The 21,712-nt window shown below is 46.6% G+C and overlaps 1 protein-coding gene across 5 annotated transcripts in view; it reads left to right on the top strand.

The window, feature by feature from the left end:
- VMP1 (vacuole membrane protein 1) overlaps window positions 1-21,712 on the top strand; it is a 361,547-nt gene that overhangs the window by 109,193 nt on the left and 230,642 nt on the right. For all 5 annotated transcript variants that reach the window (XM_063954047.1, XM_063954048.1, XM_063954045.1 and 2 more), the window contains exon 3: window positions 8,136-8,271. In XM_063954047.1, the coding sequence (XP_063810117.1) occupies window positions 8,136-8,271 (136 nt within the window). The remainder of the gene's footprint in view (window positions 1-8,135; window positions 8,272-21,712) is intronic.

Below are 21,712 nucleotides of genomic sequence, written 5' to 3'. Positions count from 1 at the left end.
TGTTTCATATACACCTTATACACACAGCCTGAAGGTCATTTAATACAATATATTTAATAACTTTGTGTATTAAACAAAGTTTGTGTACATTGAGCCATCAAAAAACAAAGGTTTCACTATCTCACTCTCACTCAAAAAAGTCTGTATTTCGGAATATTCCGTATTTCAGAATATTTGGATATGGGATACTCAACCTGTATCTATATACAGGGTAGGTGCTGCATATGGACCCCCCCAGCTCAACATATATATATATATATTTATATATATATAACACAGGAACAAAGAGGCGGCACTCGGAGTCTTTGTAATCAAGGTGTATTCACAAAAAGTGTCATCAACGTTTCGGGGACCAGTTCCCCTTCTTCAGGATAAAGTGACAGTGCATAAAACAGTTTAAATAACATTCCCCATTACTCACCCCCTTTACACGTGTGTTCAAACTTCTCAGCGTTACCGCTGAGATAATATTTATATATATATATATATATATATATATATGTGTGTGTGTGTGTGTGTATGTATGTATGTATATATATATATATATATATATATATATATATATATATTTTTTTTTTTATTTATTTTTTTTTTTTTTTCAGTGCACCCTGCAGGACCATAAATCGCCCCCTTGTATACAGAATGCAACAGTCAGAGTGCATGTTACAATGTTGTCATCTACTCCTTGCCTAACTCTGAATTTGGAACATAATTTCTATCCTTTAGCCAACTTGATGGCAGAGGAGGCACTGTAAATAACACAGCACTCTGGTAAAGAGGGAAAGAACAGGGTAAGCAGTGAGCATGTACTGCTTACAGTATTTCCCTAGTAGAACAGACTTATTTTTTTCCTATATATTCTAACCCATTGTTTAACTTTTCTGTTTTATAACACATAGAAGACTGGACATATACAGAATGTTTCTCAGTACAGATGTTAGGTGTCTTATATGTATGCATGGGTATATGACTTACTAAGGGCAAAATGTATGTACAAAAACTATAAACATATGCGCTATGCTTTGTGCGCAAAGCGTCACATCAAAAATGTGCCCTTCAATATAAAAATGTGCCCTTCAAAATAAAAATGTGCCCTCTTCACTGCTCAGCACCCTGCCCTAAAAAAATCCTAGAGTGAACACTATATATATATATATATATATATATATATATATATTAGTGGGGCTTAAGCGCGCCGGGAAGGGGCGGAGCTTAGCCCTCACAATAGATTCAGCGCCATTTTCCTCCATGTCCCCGCCAAGGCTATGTATACAGTACAAATGAGGGGGGGCGCAGAGTTTTAGTGCTATTTGGAGAGAAATATAGCACTATTTTCAATAAGGGGCGTATAATCATTGTTGTGGTGCATGTATCTGTGTTTTTCCTGTCAGATTACCCACTATAGTTTTTAGTCAACATGTGTGAGGGCTCTGTCACAAGCAGCTGTGGGGATCACTATCGACATCACCGACGCCTGTTGGTACTTGATTCGGAAGATGCAGTATCAGCAGGTCGGTAGTTGTATGCTTGTAAAAGTAAACACGGTTTGGGAGACACAGTCGTATGTGGGTGTCATGTCGGCATCAACTGAAATTACTGGGTGAAAATTAACACGCTGTAACTGCCTTATACCTGTATATAGGTTTATAGGTATATGGGGGGGAAGTGTTATCGAAATTGTATATGTATGCTTCCCTCAGACCCCTCGGGGTTCCAAGAATGTTATTTTTTGCCTGCTTACTATTCCCTGCTGTCGACGAATACTAGGTTTTCTGTCGACCATAACGTTCCTGGTAGATCCACAACTGGGGCATGTCAGTACATGGTCATACACATTCAGAACACATTACTGTCACTAGGGACCTGACGGGTCTGGACAATCCACTTATGTATATGTTATATGTGTATATCTATATATACATAGATAGGATATGTGTGTTATATTGTGTATTACATTATGTATATTCATGAATGCTGAAGTAATAGTATTTCTTCTCATGTGCTGGTCGCTCTGTTGATTAAGCTCTAGGTCGGCCGTGACGAGTTGGTCTTCCATCCTCTCAAGGAGTCTGAATGTTTATTCTCTTCCCGACGCGGAGAGAATACTGTGGAAGTCAACTCCTGGTCGACACGGAGCCCTGTCACAAAGGATCATACACAGGAAGCTAAGCGATATTTTATTTCTATACTTTGGACTTATTTGCATTGCATGCACATGGGGAGTGTTATATTCGGATAGGCATCCGATAGATTTACCCTAAAGAGAGTGGGTAAGGTTGCTTATGTTGATTCTACTCTATAACATTGCAGCAGGCTGCCGCGTGACGGCAGGAGGTGTGGCCGGGGAAATGCTGAGGATGTCTCAGAGTTTGGGGATGCCTCAGTTCAGTCAATCTCGGCGGATACCACTGGTAAATCTAACTTTGTGAGTTAGATTCCTTCACAACGGTTGGTGGCGCAGTCTTTTGTGGGATGCAGTCGTTTTAACCGGTTCGATACCGTTCTTTTTTCCTTTTCTGTGCAGGGGTGGTCTTCAGTATGCCGACTGACAGGATCCCGGCGCACAGTATACTGGCGCCGGGATCCCGACAGCCGGCATACCGACACTTATTCTCCCTCGTGGGGGTCCACGACCCCCTGGAGGGAGAATAAAATAGCATGGCGCGCCACCGCGAGGCGAGGTTAAGAAACAAGTGGTGCAAATTGTTGTTTCTCTCTGACTGTTCTTCAACACAGGGAATGGCTGTTGTTCCCAACGACGCAGATGTCGGAGGTGGGTATCAGAGTAGATACTGAACGGTTGAGGTTCTATGTTTTTCCTGTGGAAAGAGGTCTGAGGATCCAGAGTCGGATCAGATTTGCTGTGACAATCCAGAAATATGTTCTGTTAATGAAGCAGTTGGGTGCGGCCTAAGAGGCCTTGTCGGTGAGTAGGTCAAATGACATGGCTTTCAAGGAACCAGTTGGAAATGTGGTCCGGGTCTCACCTGCACATGCATCAGAATGTAGTCCTATTGGCCAGGACATCGCTTCTGTGGTGTCTGCTCGGTTCTCACTTTCTACAGGGACGAAGGTTCGGGATCCAGGATTAGATCCTGGTGTCCATGCATGCAGATCTCCGAGGCTGGGGAGCAGTCCTTGCAAGGGACGTATTTCCAGAGGAAAAGGTCAAGCTAAGAAGCTTGTCTGCAATAAGCTTGCTTGAATTAAGAGCTATTTTCAACGAACATATTCTTCGTGATCTGGCCGTGTTAGTTCTGTCAGACGACTTGACAGCAGTGGCGTAAGTAAGCCGCTAGGGCGGAACAAGGAGCAAAGCGGCAATGGCAGAAGATGCAAATGTTTGCCGCTGGGTGAAAAGACTGGTAAACGCTATATTAGCAGTCTTCGTTCCGGAGGTAAACGACGGAGAAATAGATTTCCTCTGTAGACGCGATCTCCATCCGGGAGAAATACAGTCGTCATCGAGAAGTTTTCACAGAAGTGACAAGTCTTTGAGGAGTGCCTCAATTGGACATGTTGGCGTCTCGCCTCAACGAGAGGCCTCAGGGATATTGTTCCAGGTCAAGGGACACTCAAGCTGTAGCAGTGGACGCCCTCGTGACACTTTGGGTGTTTTCAGTAGGTACATGTGTCCCCTCCGCTTTCACTCTTTCTGAAGGTGATAAACGTAAGAAGAACAAAAGTTCAGGTGTTCCTCATTGCTCCGGTCTAGCCAAGGAGGGCTTGGTAGCCAGTTTTTCATGATTTACTCATAGAAGATCCCTGGCCTCTTCCTCTACGTGAGGAACTGTTACAGCAAGATCTGGGCGTGTATCAAGACATACTGCGGCTGCGTTTGACGGCGTGGCGGTTTGATGCCATATCCTAGCCCGAAAGGGTGTTCCCAGTGAAGTCGTTTCCACACTTCTTCAGGCTAGAAAAGAAGTAACGGCACAGCCTTACCACCGTAGTTGGTGTACATATGTGTCTTGGAGTGAATCCAAGAAGGCTCCTATGGAAGAATTTCAGCTGGATCGTTCTTCTCCATGCTTTGCAAGCAGGTGTGGATGCAGGCCTAAAGTTAGGCTCCATTTCAGTGCAGTTTTGGCCTTATAAGTTTTCTTTTAAAAAAAAAAGAAAGAAAAGAATTGCCCACCTTTCTGGAAGTTCAGACTTTCGTGAAAGGAGTACTGCACATCCAACCTCCATTTGTGCACCCATTGGCACCTTGACGTGGTGTTGCGTTTTCTTGTGTCACACTGATTGGAACCTTTATGAAAGGTTGTTTTAAAAATTCTCTCTTGAAGCGTGGTCATGCTATTGCCTTTGGCGTCCACAAGGCGGATGTCAGAAGTAGCGGCTTTGTCTCACAAGAGCCCCTGTTGGATCTTCCTTGTGGATAGAGCGGAATTGAGAACTAGGATAATAGTTCTGCCAAAAGTGGTTTCTGTGTTTCGCAGAAACCAGCCTATTTTGATGCCTGTGGTTACTTAAGCATTGGCTGATTCAAAGTCTCTTGAGGTAGTCGGGGCTTTGAATATTTATGTCGCCAATTTGGCTCAGATTGGGGAAACAGCGGCTCTGTTTGTCCGGTATGCTCCCAGCATGATTGGGGCACCTGTGTCTATGCAGTCTGTTACACGCTGGATCCGTGATACGATTCGGCGTGCTCATTCTACGGCTGGATTGCCGTTACCGAAGTTGGTGGAGACCCATTCTACTAAGAAGATGGGCTCTTCTTGGGCGGATGCCCGAGGAGTCTCGGCGGTTCTACTTTGCCGAGCGGCTACTTGGTTGGGTTCAAACACTTTTGTTAAGCTCTACAAGTTTGATACCCTGGCTGATGGGGACCTCATGTTTGCTCAATCGGTGCTGCAGAGTCGTCCGCACTCTCCCGCCCGGTCTGGAGCTTTGGTATAAACCCCATGGTCCTTACGGAGTCCTCAGCATCCTCCTGGACGTATGAGAAAATAGGATTTTAATACCTACCGGTAAATCCTTTTCTCTTAGTCCGTAGAGCAGTGATTTTCAACCTTTTTTTTACTCGCGGCACACCGAACAATGTTTTAAAATTGCCAAGGCACACCATCCGTTCCCCACAGAAAACCCCCAAAAAACACACATTGGCCCTCACAGTAATAAAAAATCCACACATACATTGGCCTACACAGAAAAAAAACAATGACATTGCTCCCCACATAAATCATGTTGCTCATTACATAAATCCTATTGCTCCCCACATAAATCATGTTGCTCCTTACATAAATCCTATTGCTCCCCACATAAATCAATCACATTGCTCCCCACATAAATCCTATTGCTCCCCACATGAATTATTCACATTGTTCCCCCCATAAATCCATAAATTCTATTGCTCCCCACAGGAGAAATAACATAACAAATATTAGTCCCTACCGGTCAGCTGTCCTCCCTGTCCCTCAGTGGCGGGGGTTGTTCATAGTGGATTGCTGCGAATACTGAGCAGCGGGCGGTCGGGCAGGTGTGGATGTGGGTGGGCAAGGAAAGCTATGGATGCAGGCGGAAATTGGAAGATGTGTATGCAAGCGGGTGGGCTGGCTGGGTGGTGAGATGCGGCGGCCGTGACCTATGATAATCACACCGCCGTATCATCAAGGCACAGGTCACAGCCGGATCATGAATGATCCTCTAAGAAGAGCACGGGCCAACAGTTTACTCTGAAGGTGCAGGAAGCTGCTCTGGCTCCGCGGCACACCTTGCAACTGGTCACGGCACACTAGTGTGCCACGGCACACTGGTTGAAAAAGCCTGCCGTAGAGGATGCTGGGCGCCCGTCCCAGTGCGTACTGTGTCTGTAGTATTGGTGGTAGTTACACTCATGTTGCGTTGAGTTCAGTCAGTTTGTGACTGTCGTTGGTCATGCCGTTGCATGCGTTGTTGTTGACTGCCATGTTGGTGATGGTTACACTCTTGTGGTGTTTTTTTCTGTCAGGCTGTTGCTGACGTTGTGCATGCGGTGTCTTATTATTGGTTGTGTTGACACACTGGTTGTGTTACATGTCTCTTAGCATGTGGCTGTGTATTGTTCATACCGTTGGCTGGTATTCTATTGAATGTCACGTTCTGCGGTATGTTCGGGGTGTTAGCTGGTAGGACACTCACCGTGTTTAAACAATAAATTCTTTCCTCGAAATGTCCGTCTCCCTGGGCACAGTTTTCTAACTGAGGTCTGGAGGAGGGGCATAGAGGGAGGAGCCAGTTCACACCCATTCAAAGTCTTATAGTGTGCCCATGTCTCCTGCGGATCCCGTCTATACCCCATGGTCCTTACGGAGTCCCCAGCATCCTCTACGGACTAAGAGAAAAGGATTTACCTGTATGTATTAAAATCCTATTTTTTTTTTACATATATACACTAGCAGATTTGGTATAAGCTTCTAATGTTTGTCTGGTGCTACAGTCCTTCCCTCCCAGCCCTCTTGACTCAGTGTGCCCAGTTGAGATCCACAAGAGTGCAGTCTGAGTCCTCCTGCACTGACTCATGACGGCAAAGACAGAAGGATTGTGACCAGGCACGCTTACGGTCACAGTAATCATTTGCTGACAGTGGTGGACGTTCACCAAGGTAGAGAGCATGGGCACTGAGGCAGTGGGGTCCACCAGGGATTCTTACCAACCCCCAAAATTCAGAGGGTTCTTGGCATAACCACCTAGAGGCAAGTACTGAATAAAGATCCCCTTCTCTCTAACAGCAATAACCTGTTAGGAGAACCTTAGACCAACTGACTGTTTGACTTGCAGTATTCATTTTGAATAAAATTATATATACAAACAGTCATGCAAATCACTGCCAGGATGTTTTCATTAACCATTTATTATTCCGCAGTTACTGCTGTTATTGTATTCTGTATATTGGTGGTAATTTGTGTAGTGTATGTTACTGATGCACTCCGCTTCAACAAAAAAAAGTAATCTCTGAAAATATTTGCATGGCTTGTGTATTCTGACGACCTGTATGATGATACCAACAAACTTGCTGAATAGGGTGTACTTGTAAGCTGTTTTCATGATAAGCTAGGAACCAAGATATTCCATCCGGTCACATCTGCACACAACTCAGGAAAATATTGCATGAGAAGAGAGCTGTAGGGAACACAAGGGACAGATGAAATCCATAACTAGTGGTACAGTAATGTAGTCTTGCTCTTTATCTAATGTATGTATGTATGTATGTATGTGTGTATGTATGTGTATATATATATATATATATATATATATATATATATATATATAAAATCAATGTTTATTTGTAGTCACAAATGTTTTGAAACAGTAGCATCAATAGAAGAATCATCAAATACAATCATAGTGTGAGTGCACTTGATGACATAATGAGAAAAGACAACAAAACAACACACAAATAAGGCGGGCATAGGGGGAAATAAGAAAGGGATACAAAAGGAGGGGGGGTAAGGTCAGATTACATAGGTGTATGAAGGTGGTAAATTTTGGCTCGGGTCAGCAATTGGGTATAAGAAAATTGCAATAGGTCTACAACAGCTCGCTCCGCCTCTAAAGACAAGCCCTATACTCAGCAGATTCTTTGTATTCTAGCCGGGCAAACCATGTAGGGATGAAGTCCTGGTATCTATCGAGGTCAGAAAGTGATATGTCCTCTATATCCATATACATAGCTATTCTTTCGAAACCAAACCTTTATCAGTAAATCGGGATGACCGCTTTCGTGGCATTGATAAAATGTCTGAGCAGAGAACTCTTATATCTACAAATGAGTAGGTCTATGAGATTAAGTAGCCAGGATCCAGGATCAGATATCATCCTCTCCCGAACCAAAGCCTGAATGACCGTGACCCAAAACTTTTGAGTGTTATTTTAATGAAATGTCAGCGGTTTTTAAATATTTAAAAAAACAGCAGCCCACAGGTTGGCACACACTACCGAACACTTTGACATACAAACAGTTGCAGCATGTTGAACAAACAAAATATATTGTGGTTTGTGGTACGCTTCAGCATAAACGGCAAACTGGATGCTCAGCCATTTATAATACTTTACCCCAAGTCTAGCAAGTTTAGTATTACAGATTGCACCTTAAACATACTTTGTAGTTTATTCGCGCTTTTAAAGTGGAGACTTGTGATTTTCTCTTTCAGATTCCTCCTTCCTGAGTGAGAAGAAGAGGAGGGATCGTGAAGAACGACTAAGTATTGTTCTCTGGAGGAAGCCATTCATTACCTTGCAGTATTTTTCCCTTGAAACCCTGATAACCTTGAAGGAATGGAGCTTAAAGTAATAATTTAGTACAGTATTCTGTAGCTGGTTCAGTGCACAGTATTTTTCTGTTGCCTTATTTGTTCTCTTTTTTAAAGCCTATGCTTATGAAATGAAGATTTCAAGCCTTTATGGCCACTGGAACTTTTTTTTTTTTTTCAACATTAAGTTTTTTATTTATAGTATAGAATCAAAACAAGGACACAGCAAAGACAAAAGAGAATAGAATAACAATGGGGCAAAAACAATAATATAGGGGGGGAGACAGGACATCCAAAAGCAATACAGAAAACAGAAAAATATATACACAAATCATGGATTTTCTACAGGTAGAGGGTCGCCCAAGTCACAGAAGGCTCTGTATGGTAGGGGGCGACGGTAAGATCACCTTATTCTTGGAAATGTATGTTTGCCATGGGAGCCACTTCATGGTAGGGGAGGAAGGGGATGTAGAGTATGCAGCGTCCCTGGTTTCCATCTGGTTTCCATCTCGAAATGGAAGTGGGTCTTAGAAATAACTTTTGCAAAGGGAGGGGGAGAGGGAGATTTCCAGTTTTGAGCAATTGTAGCTCTGGCTGCAATTAAAACGTGACCAAGGACATACCGAGTTGTTTTGGGGACAGCGTCTGGGTACCAGTGCAGCAGCGCCAAGGAAGGGTCTTGGGTCAGGCTAAGGCCAGTGACTAAATGAATAAGCTCATACACTTTATCCCAGAAGGGGCGTAGGGCAGGGCAGTCCCAGAAAACATGCAAGAGTGTACCTTCGTGGTGGCAAAGCCGCCAGCAGAATTTAGAGGTTGTCGGCCAGATCGTGTGTAGTTTAGAAGGGGTGAAATACAGTCGATGTAATAGTTTAATGTGCATTTCGGTGTGGTTAGTACATTTAGAAAGGGAGAAAGAAGAAAGATGAATAGATTCCCACTGTTTAAGAGTGAAAGTACGATGGAGATCGGCTTCCCACTTAATTTGAGTGGCAGATTTAGTCGTGGCGATTGGAGGTGACAACAAATCATACCAGTCAGAAATGGCTCCACAAGATGAAAGTTTACTCAGTCTATTGAGGAAGTGGGGAGTTGGAAGACGTTAGGGTTAGTGGCCATACCATCTATCCAATGTTTAAGTTTGTAGTAACAGAGCCAGGCTGAAGGGTCGAGGTTATATTTAGCTTGTAGATCTGGGAACGGCAATAGGGAGGTCGGGGAGAAGATGTCAGTAAGGGATTCAAAACCCAAACGTCTCCAGTAGGAGTAATGGAGAAAAGGCAACACTTTATCCAATGCAGAGAGAGAAATGTTTCTAGTGGGTATTGTGATGTTAAAGGAAGATGTGAGCCTAGAGTCCCAGATTGTCAGAGCGTCGGTTATGGAAGAGGGCGACAATGGGTAGCGGGGGCGGAGCTGTCAGGGTAGCCATAAGAGGTCGAGAAGGGGGAAGTTCCGGAATAGGACACGTTCTAGATCCACCCATGGTTTAGAGTGGGGGGGGGAGAGACAGATCGGACAATTGGAAGAGCATAGACGCTTCATGGTACCTGAGTAAGTCGGTGAGTGTGAGGCCTCCCTGTGACTTAGAGCGAATCATACATGTGTAGGCCAATCGAGGAGGTTTACGCTTCCAAACATACGATAACATCAACCTTCGCATCTGGGTTAACAATTTATGAGGAACTGCATAGGGGATGGCACAAAATAAATACATGAGTTTTGGTAACAACATCATCTTAAACGCTGCTAGGCGGCCCAGCCAGGAGACCTCGTAGCCCATCCAAGTAGAAGTAAGTGAGGTTAGGTGAGCCAGTAGAGGCACATAATTGAGAGAGTGGACATTTGGAAGTGAGAGGGAATGCAGATTCCCAGGTAAGTTAGGGAGGAGTCTTTCCACGTATACGGAAAGCACGCCTTGAGAGACTGTAAAACAGAGGTTGGAATATTAATAGGGAGGGCATCCGATTTCGCTGTGTTCAACTTATAATATGAAGCAGTGCTAAAGCGCTTCATATCGTGCAGGACGGGCAGCGAGGTCCCCGGGTCAGAAACAAACAATAAAACATCGTCTGCGAAAAGGCAGAGCTTATGGGAAGTATCACCTACAGTAAGACCGGAAAAGTCGAATCATTTGTGCAAGGGGTTCAATGGCTAACACAAATATGAGCGGGGAAAGGGGGCACCCCTGTCTGGTACCATTGGAGATGGGAAATGGGGAGGAAAGGAAACCATTACTAAATATTCTAGCAGAAGGGCCCTCGTAAAGAGCTAAGATAGAGCGGAGGATGTCCCCGCGGAGACCAAACCTGGATAACACCTGGCGCATATAACCCCAGTGGAGGCGATCGAACGCCTTTTCGGCGTCGAGAGAGAGTAGGAGAAACGATGAATTAGTACGGGAAGACCACACAACTAGATCGAGGACTCTCCGGGTGTTGTCGGGGGCCTGACGGCCAAGGACAAAACCTACTTGGTCTGGGTGGATGAGACTCGGGAGTAAGGGATTCAAGTGGTTGGCTATTAACTTAGCATAAATTTTGAGATCGGTGTTAAGGAGGGCAATGGGTCGGTATTTCTTGCAGTCAGAGGGGTCTTTACCTGGTTTCGGGATGGTTACGATTTGGGCTTCCACCATTTCCGCCGGGAAGGACCCTGTATTGGAGGCCTGGGAGTAGAGCTGCAGGAGGAGAGGGGAGAGTACCGCACTGAACGTGGAGTAAAAGGAGTTAATGAAGCCATCAGGACCAGGGGCCTTATCCCTTGGCAATTGCCGAATTACGAGTTGTATCTCTTCCAGAGACCAAGGGGCATTCAGAGATGTCAGGGCATCCTCATCCAAGGAGGGGAGGGAAAGGCCATTCAGGAAGACAGAGATAGAGGCCGCAGAGGGCTGAGGTATAGTAGAGTCTTCACGCAGGTTATACAATTTAGCATAAAATTTGGAGAATAAATTGGCAATATCAAGGGGATTAAGACACGGTTTGCCTGAAGGGGCAATGAGACATTTAATACGATTGCGGGCTTGGCGGCTACGAAGCTTGCTTGCTAGCAAACGGGTGGCCTTGTTTCCTGCCGTATGAAATTTGCTGCGGAATCGAGCTAGGGCCGATTGCATACGAAGCATAAAAAGCTTCTGGAGTTGGGCTCGCACCTCTTGAAGCTGTTTACGTAAAGCCCGAGTAGGGCGGGTTTGATTCTGAGACTCCAAAAACCGTAAAGACAACTCCAAGTCCGCCTGTGTTTTCTTAGAGCGAGCCTTGAGTTGAGCCCCTTTTTGTATAGATGTGCCTTTGAGCACCAATACGTGAAGATAGAAGTATCCTCAGGGGTATTGGTCTGCATATACATCGACAGAGAGTCAGTAAGGGCCTTCAGAGTCTCGGGGTTCGTCAATTGATATTCCGGGAGAAACCAGGGCGGGGGGGAGGGGAATATGCGAACCCAAGTCCCAGGACCACAACACAGGGGCATGGTCCGACCAAGTAATGGGAAGGATTTTAGCTCTTGAAGAGCCACAATATCAGCTCTATAATTATGAAATGTAGAAAGAGCCTATCTACGTTTACGGGGGGAATTGAGGCCTTTGACATTGAAAGAAATAGCCATAACCATCAATGAACAGAAAAGCAAAAGCGCGTATGGGTGCCATGGTAGTACCTGTCTGGGAAACATGAGAAGGGGAAAAAGCACAAAGGGGAAAAAAAAAAGGGGTAGGAAAAATCAAGAAAACACAAAAAGAACCCAAAAGGCCCAGTATATCGGGCCACAGTAGGTGCCGCAAAAAAAAAAAAAAAAAAAAAAGGCGGAAACATAGTTAACTTGTGGGGGGAGGCCATTGCAAGCCCCACCCATGGAACCTGAGACATAACAACGCATGGGAGAACCATAAAAGGTATGCATATAAACGAAGCATGGGAGTATAGAAAATACGTCAGGCATCATACATAGATACAAGAAATAAACAATACTTGCGAATGTAACATCAGAACCCAGTGCCAGTCCAGGAAACATAGTAACAAAAGTCCCTTCAAAAATGAAAACCTACGTCAGGAACAATCCATAGTAACATGAAGAGACGGTAGGACCAAAGAACACAAATCGTCCCGGCATCAGGCGTCCTGGATCCAATCAGCAAGAACCAGAAACGGTAAAGGCATTGAGTCGGTAGACCATCACACCACCTTGGACCAGTCCGATTGCACTGGAGGGCCTTGAGAGGACAACGGGACCGAAACAGGGATGTTCCAGTCAGTCAAGATTTTGACGCCAGCGTCCAGTGATGAGATGACGAAGGTGGAGCCATCCTTCCGAACCAGCAGTTTAACCGGGAAACCCTATCTATATTGTATTTCCTGGTCATGGAGGGCCTTCGTAATAGGTTGGAAGGATCTGCGTTTATTTATAGTGTGGAGGGAAAGATCCGGAAATAATTGTAAGTTATCCAAGACATCCAAGTCCTCCGCCATACGGGTGGCCTTGAGGATATCCTCCTTGATGTGAAAGAAATGGAGACGGAGAAGGACATCTCGAGGAGAGCTACTCGGAGTGGAACGAGGATTCGGCAGGCGGTGTATCCCATCAATCAATAGGTCTCGGGTGTCGGTGGAGGGTAGCAATTTTTTAAAGAGGGAGAGAGCAAAATCTTGGAGGTCGTTGGTCAAAACCACCCCTGATTTTAATGTTGTTTCTACGGGATCTGTCCTCAAGATCGGCTAGCTTGTCTTTAACGGCCGACAGTTCCGCCAGGGCCGAGTTGTGGGAGGTAAGAAGCTCATTGTGAGAAGAGACCAACTCCTGCACTTTATCCTCCAAGTTGTTGGTGCGGATGCCGATATCGGTCACTTCACCCGCGAGTTGAGTAATAGAAGACTGGAGGTCGTGGTGATGTACGTTCGTAAGGCTTGAAGCATCTGGTGGAGCGTACGGACAGTAAGAGGTGCATCCGAGGCAAGGTCTGGCCCGGGGATGGGAAGTGGGGAGTGTGCAACGGTAGATGTGGAGATCGTACTGAGCTTCCCCTTTGGGACGGGGTCAGGGGTGCGATTAGAGACAAACTTAATAGGAGGTGCGAGGGTGGACATCTTGGACTTTTTAGGAGGCATGATGCCCGTCGGAATAGTGTAATAGTAAACAGCAAGAAAAATGTCAAATAGGTAGAGATTTGTGGTTCTGTTTGACAAGAAGAAGTATTAGCGGTTCCATGGGTGCAGAGGAGAGACGTCACATGGACAGCATGGAGGCACAGAGCAGGCTAGACAGCAGAGTAACATAAGAGTGTAACGTGCATAACAGACCTGCAGCACCGGGAGTCCAGGGAAGCAGGGATCCACACAGCAGCTGAGGATTATCCAGGGGCGTCAAGCAGAGTGGTCGCCCCTAACTGAGTGCGCCCTCAGGTGTCAACTTGAGGAGAGGGCCCGAGTGTAGCAGGGCGCCCAGATGGGGAAGCGGGCCGTAGGTGGAATAGATGCCACTGCAGTGGCACCAATCAGCAGGGTGGAGAGGCCAATAACAATGAGGCTCCAGCCTAATTCAGGGGGGGGCAGCCGCTGGGTGTCCACATAACACTTGTGGTGGTCTGACTCCCCCTCCGAGACCTTTCCAATATGGCCGCCGGGCGTCCCTTCAGCCTGCCAGGCTGCAGGCTTCACCGTCAGTCTCCGGCCGGGAGTGCGAGGTGAGGCAGCCGGGGAGGTACCAGCGGGGGGTCCGGTGGAGGCAGAGGCGCTACGGCGCAAAAGAAACAGTGCACAGCCGCGTACAGACTTCCGGAGCAGCGCGCCGGGGCAGAAATGAAATCGAGGCCCCGGCCTGAGGGGTCCGGACAAAGAGACGCTCCCCGATTCCGCAGCCAGTGTCCGTCCACTCCGGGGTGTGTAGCAAGGGTCGGGCTGGTGGAGGAAGAGGGCAGCAATCCCGGGTCAGAGGTACATATGGGGTTTTATTCCCCTACACTCTGGAGCTCCGTTTAAAGGTGGCTTTTCTCCTTAGCAACCAGGCCATGCCCCACGGAACTTTTATTGTATTATTTGGTTTCAGAACAGGTACTCGCACAGAAATACCTCTAGGACAAGAGCTATAAGAAAGGACATTAGATGGAGTTTAAGTGCTGTCCATGAATGTGTTTCTCCTCTTACAAGCTAAGCGTGTTACAAACATATCCACCATATTTCTACTTAAAATATATTATTATTCTGTCAGGAATTATCTCTAGTCATAAAATATTTTTTTTATTTATTGAAGCAAAAGCATTGCATACAATTCTGCAGACATAAGTATATGATTTAAGCATAATACAGAAAAAATACACATAGTGAAAAGTAATACACTGTGAAACACCTCTTAATACATTTTCAGGAGCAACCGTTACAATATACGCACGTGTATATAACGCAAGACTTGTGTAAGAAACAAGCATGTACATAATACTTGTGCAGAGGTGTAAATTAGGTACAGTTGAAAAAAGAGAAAAAAAAAGAAGGGAGGAGGAGGACACCAAATCAAAATAAAGGGGTGTCTGGCATTTACATGTTAGGCTCATAAAATAATTTTATTGATTTAGCCCAAAGTTCTTTATTTTTATTATGCTTAATCTGGCCCTGTAGCCAATGTCACCCCCTTGTTTGGGAGTGCAAGAAATATTTTCTAGTCTTATCCTGAACAATTTCCAATGTCTTATTCAGCATCTTATTATCTGAACAGTGCCCATTATGCAGAGTCCTGGCAATAATTATGGCCATTTATCTGTGGACTTTGGTAATAGAAATGTACACATGCTGTTCTAACAAGACACAAATAAAAGGCGTGATTTCTTGTGTCCACATTCTCTATTCAGAATGCTTATAAAAGCAAAACTTGAGGCGATGTCATTTCAGATGGAGCAGACTTGTAATTCAGGTTAACGATCCCAAAAAAAGAATAAAAAAAACCAAAAAAAAAACCTTCTAATATTATTTTAAAAGAAATGTGTTTTACTGCAGAGTAGGGTGTTTACTCTGGTTTTTAATAGGGTGTGGTTGATTTAAAAAAAAATTAGTTATTCAATTTATATTACTATCAAAGCCTGGTAACACTAGTGTAACTATGCATACAATTTAGTTACTTGACTATTCCCTATTTTTATATGCATGCTGTTTTTAATGGGTGCTAATGGTAGATTCCTTTTGAGTACAAACTGCAAAAAGTATGTTTGGTGTTATAAACTTGGGTAACTTTGTGTCAGAAGTCCTATAACTTTGTGGTGGGAGATCCAAATTGGACCAGGTTCTGCTGTTATTTTGCGGTTGTTTGCCTTAAGTGAGCTGGCAGCTAATGATGAGTTCAGCTTGGCCCGCCTTAGAATGAGGTAATAAAATATACATACTTCCCAGAAAGTGGATCATCTCCACGGTAACATAAGCTTACTTTAGTTTTTCAAATTGCAGGGTTAATAAAATGAAAGTCCAAAAATTGTTTCAGGGGACTATGATCTGAATTTAGTTAATTTTTATTTGTGTATGATAAGTTTCTTTATAGCAGGGGTATTCAACATGGTGCCTTTCAGACTGCTGTGGAACTACACATCCCAGCATGCTCTGCCACAGTTTTATCGTGCCATAATAGCAAAACAGGCCCTGCTGGGATGTGTACTTCTACAGCAGCAGTTTTGACAGACATCAAAAGGTTGGTTTATTTTTCTAACTTAACACGTGGTAACACAGTTCAAGGGTGTACACCAGGCCTGGCCAACCTGTGGCTCTCCAGATGTAGTGAAACTACACATCCCAGCATGCCCTGCCACAGTTTTAGCATTCCCTAATACCAAAACTGTGGCAAGGCATGATGGGATTTGTAGTTTTACAACAGCTGGAGAGCCACAGGTTGGCCAGGCCTGGTGTACACTAACCCCAAGGTTTGAGGCTCAGACAGTCAAGACTGTGTTGAAATAGGTAATTGGCTATAGGGGTGTCATCTGAAAAAAACTCTGATTTCTCATACATCCTAGAGGATGTTGGGGATGCTTTAAGAACCATGGGGTATAGACTGGATCCGCAGGAGACATCGGCACACTATAAGACTTTGAATGGGTGTGAACTGGCTCCTCCCTCTATGCCCCTCCTCCAGACTCCAGTTAGATTCTGTGCCCAGTGAGACTGGATGCACACTGAGGAGCTCTCCAGAGTTTCTCAGAAAAATACTTTATTTAGGTTTGTTATTTTCAGGGAGACCTGCTGGCTACAGGCTCCCTGCATCGTGGGAGTGAGGGGAGAGAAGCAGACCTACTTCTTAAGAGTTCAAGGGCTCTGCTTCTTAGGCTACTGGACACCATTAGCTCCAGAGGGTTCGATCACTACGGTACGCCTAGCTTAGGGGTGGGCAAAATACGGCCCGCGGGCCGGATGCGGCCCGCAAACCGATCCTGCCCGGCCCACTGCCTCCCACCAGCGAGCAATGACAAGCGGCCCGACCGGCTGAGCTGCTTGTCATTGCTCTGCACTGCAGTACCCCAAGCTGCCAGCGGCGCCTCTCTCCCTGGTGCTCCTGCTGCTGCTGCTGCGTTGTAGCAACCTCCTCCAGAGTCCCCAGTGACAACGGCTGTGTTCAGCCGAGAAGGGGCGGGGCTACGTGCCGATGAGGGGGCGGGGCTACACGGGACCTCAGGGGGCGGGGCTACACGGGACAAGAGCCAGACTGCTACAGATCCATCCTTCCTGTCACTGCTAGCCAGATCAGTAAGTTACTGGGAAAAGTGAAAGAAAGTGTGTGTGTGTGTGTGCGTGTGCGCGCGCGCCTATATTTGTGTGTGCGGGCAGTGGCGTCAGACTGTTTTTAGGTTTGGGGGAGAGATCTTTAGCTCTCGCTGTACCAACCCCTCCCGTGTTCTTTCACTGTGTCACACCCCCCGTGTTCTGTCACCGTGTCACAAATCCGTGTTCTGTCACTGTCACCCCCACCGTGTTCTGTCACTGTGTCACACATCCGTGTTCTGTCACCGTCACCCCCCCTCCCCGTGTTCTGTCACTGTGTCACACCCCCCGTGTTCTGTCACCGTGTCACACATCCGTGTTCTGTCACCGTCACCCCCCCCTCCCCGTGTTCTGTCACTGTGTCACCCCCACCGTTTTCTGTCACTGTGTCACACACCCGTGTTCTATCACTGTGACCCCCCCCTCCCCGTGTTCTGTCACCGTGTCACTCCCACCGTGTTCTGTCACCGTGTCACTCCCACCGTGTTCTGTCACCGTGTCACACACCCGTGTTCTGTCACCATGTCACACACCCCATGTTCTGTCACCGTGTCACCCCCACCGTGTTCTGTCACTGTGTCACCCCCCCCCGTGTTCTGTCACCCCCACCGTGTTCTGTCACTGTGTCACCCCCACCGTGTTCTGTCACTGTGTCACCCCCACCGTGTTCTGTCACCGTGTCACACACCCGTGTTCTGTCACCGTGTCACACACCCGTGTTCTGTCACCGTGTCACACACCCCATGTTCTGTCACCGTGTCACCCCCACCGTGTTCTGTCACTGTGTCACACACCCCGTGTTCTGTCACCATCACCCCCCCTCCCCGTGTTCTGTCACTGTGTCACACCTTTCCCCAGGGGCCATAAGACACTGGATAATTTGCTTGCTGCACAATAATTATCCTAAATAAAATGTTAATGTGTAAAAAGGCTCTCTACCTGCCGTAATGTGTAAAAAGGCTCTCTACCTGCCGTAATGTGTGTAAAAGGGGCTCTACCTGGTGTAATGTGTGTAAGTGGCGCTACTGGGTGGGTGTGGCGCAATTTGAATAATGGAGACTATTGTGCAGCCTAATATGAATCTGTATTATTTTTTGCCCACACCCCTTCCACATGAAGCACGTCCCTATATTTTTGGCAAGTGGGGCGAGCTGCTATTTTGTATGTGGCCCTCGGATACTGACAGGAAATGTCAAGTGGCCCCTCAGCTGAAATAATTGCCCACCCCTGGCCTAGCTGCTTGTTCACGGAGCCGCGCCGTCGCCCCCTCACAAAGCCGGAAGATAGAAGCCGGGTGAGTATGTGAAGAACAGAAGACTTCAGTGACGGCAGAAGAGGTACCGCGCAGCAGCCGCGCTGCGCGCCTTGCTAGCCCACACATATCACAGCACTGCAGGGTGCAGGGCGCAGGAGTGCGCCTTGGGCAGCATGAGACCTCAAATCAGACTGGCATGAGTGGTAACAGTGCTCCGTAATTTGGTGCTGGTTGATTTATATAAAAAGCGCTAACAGGTCTTGGCAGTCACTTTACTGGCCTCAGTACCGGGATAGGCGCTGGGTGTGAGCAGGCAGAACTCTCTCTGTGTCCCTCTTGCAGGCTTTATTGTGGGTCTGTCTCCTATAGCCCCAGTGTGGTTGTGGGTGTCGGTACGTGTGTGTCGACATGTCTGAGGCTGAATGCTCTTCCCAGGAGGAGGCTGGAGTGGGGACGGAAAAGGCTGTGAGAGTGTCCGTGACGGATGATTGGGTGAATATATTGAGTGTTTTAAATGCAAACGTGACTAAGTTGACTAAGAGATTTGATAAATCTGAGTTTAAGAACCAAACATGGAGGAAATCCATGGAAGATGCTTTGTCACAGACTCAGACCCCTTCGGGGTCATAGAAACGTGCATTTGCCCAGATAGTAGATACAGATACCGACACGGACTCTGATTCCAGTGTCGACTATAGTGATGCCAGATTACATCCAAAGCTGGCTAAGAGTATTCAGTACATGATTGTGGCGATAAAAGACGCATTGCATATCACTGAGTACCCTGCTGTTCCTGATACTAGGGTCTGTATGTTTAAAGGAAAGAAACCTGAGGTAACGTTTCCTCCCTCTCATGAACTGAACGCTCTTTTTGAATAGGCTTGGGAAAATCCTGACAAAAAGATACAGGTTCCCAAAAGAATTCCAGGGGCATATCCGTTCCCCTCTGGGGAGAGGGAAAGGTGGGAGTCAATCCCCACGGTAGACAAAGCTTTATCGCGTCTATCCAAAAAGGTGGCGCTTCCGTATCCTGACACGGCAGCCCTAAAGGATCCTGTGGATCGTAAGCAGGAAAATACACTAAAATCCATTTATGTCACTACAGGGTCGCTACTCAGACCTGCCATTGCTGCGGCATGGGTGAGTAGCGATATTGAAAGTTGGGCAGATAACTTGTCATCTGAGGTAGATACCCTAGACAGGGATAGTGTGCTTTTGACTCTGGGTCACATCAGGGACGCTGCAGCATATTTAAAAGAAGCTGTAAGGGATATTGGCCTTTTGGGTTCAAGGGCCAATGCCACGGCGGTCTCAGCAAGGAGAGCGTTGTGGATACATCAATGGAGTGCTGATGCTGACTCTAAGAAGGCGATGGAGTCTCTTCCGTTTAACGGTAGGGTCTTGTTTGGCGACGGCCTCACTGACCTGGTGTCTACTGCTACCGCGGGTAAGTCTTCATTTTTACCTTATGTACCTGCACAGCAGAAGAAATCGCCTCACTATCAGATGCAGTCCTTTCGGCCCAATAAATTCAAAAAAGGACGTGGGTCCTCCTTCCTTGCTGCGAGGGGGAGGGGACGGAGAAAAAGGTCACAGGCTGTGGCAAGTTCCCAGGAGCAGAAGTCCTCTCCGGCTTCTACCAAATCCACCGTATGACGCTGGGGCTCCGTTGCGGGAGTCCGCACCAGTGGGGGCACGTCTCAAACTCTTCACTCAGGTCTGGGTGCACTCGGACCTGGATCCTTGGATAGTAGACATAGTAACCCAGGGGTACAAGTTAGAGTTTCAGGACGTGCCCCCTCACCGATTTTTCAAATCAGCCTAGCCAGCTTCTCTTCCAGAAAGGGAGATAGTAAGCGCTGCGATACTAAAGTTGTGTCAAAATCAAGTGATTGTCACGGTATCCCCGTCTCAACAGGGGGAAGTTTTTTATTCGAGCGTGTTCGTGGTCCCGAAGCCGGATGGCTCAGTCAGACCGATTCTAAACCTAAAATCCCTCAATTTCTTTCTATAAAAATTCAAGTTCAAGATGGAGTCTCTACGAGCAGTGATCTCCAGTCTGGAGGAGGGGGATTTTATGGTGTCGGTCGACATAAAAGATGCCTACTTACATGTCCCCATATATCCTCCACATCAGGCTTACCTGAGATTTGCTGTGCAGGATTGTCATTACCAATTTCAGATGTTGCCGTTTGGTCTGTCCACGGCTCCGAGGATTTTCACCAAAGTAATGGCGGAAATGATGGTTCTCCTGCGCAAGCAGGGAATCACAATTATTCCGTACTTGGACGATCTCCTCATAAAGGCGAGGTCCAAGGAGCAATTGTTGAAGAATGTTGCCCTTTCACTGACGATTCTGCAACAACACGGTTGGCTCCTAAATTTGCCAAAATCACAGTTGGATCTAACGACACAGCTGTCGTTCCTGGGTATGATTCTGGATCCAGAATTGCAAAGAGTTTTTCTTCCAGTGGAAAAAGCTCTGGAAATACAGAACATGGTAAAACAGATTCTGAAACCAGCAAAGGTGTCAGTTCTTCACTGCACTCGGTTTCTGGGGGAAATGGTGGCGGCCTACGAGGCCATTCCGTATGGCAGGTTCCATGCCAGGGTGTTTCAGTGGAACCTGCTGGACCAGTGGTCCGGGTCTCACCTGGACATGCACCGGAAAATAATTCTGTCTCCCAGGACCAGAATTTCCCTTCTGTGGTGGCTGCACAGTTTTCACCTTCTGGAGGGATGCATGTTCGGGATTCAGGATTGGATCCTGGTGACCACATATGCAAGCCTCCGAGGCTGGGGAGGAGTCACACAGGGAAGAAACTTTCAGGGAAAGTGGCTAAGCCAGGAAGCTTGTCTACACATAAACATTCTGGAATTAAGAGCCATCTACAACGGCATACTGCAAGCAGGACATCTTCTTCGAGGTCTGCCTGTCTTGATTCAGTCGGACAACGTGACAGCAGTGACATACGTAAACCGCCAAGGCAGAACAAAAAGCAGAGCGGCGATGACCGAGGCATGCCAGCACTCTGTCAGCGGTCTTCATTCCAGGAGTGGACAACTGGGAAGCAGACTTCCTCAGCAGACACGATCTCCATCCATGAGAGTGGGGTCTTCATCAAGAGGTCTTTGCAGAAGTGACAAGTCGTTGGGGAGTTCCTCAAGTGGACATGATGGCGTCCCGCCTCAACAAGAAACTTCAGAGATATTGTTCCAGGTCAAGGGACCCTCTAGCGATAGCGGTGGACGCCCTAGTGACACCGTGGGTGTTTCAGCCGGTCTATGTGTTCCCTCCACTTCCACTCAAAGGTGATAACAATTTTAAGAAGAACAAGGATTCAGGCGATCCTTCTTGTTCCGGATTGGCCAAAAAGGGCCTGGTATCCAGATCTTCAGGAGTTGCTCATAGAAGATTCCTGGCCTCTTCCTCTTTGGGAGGACCTGTTACAACAGGGGCCGTGCGTGTATCAGGACTTACCGTGGCTGCGTTT

Source organism: Pseudophryne corroboree, chromosome 2, assembly GCF_028390025.1.
Source record: "Pseudophryne corroboree isolate aPseCor3 chromosome 2, aPseCor3.hap2, whole genome shotgun sequence".
In the NCBI taxonomy this organism is placed as follows: Eukaryota; Metazoa; Chordata; class Amphibia; order Anura; family Myobatrachidae; genus Pseudophryne; species Pseudophryne corroboree.
Note: the sequence above shows the minus strand (reverse complement) of the source record. Positions and strands in the feature narration are given on the sequence as shown.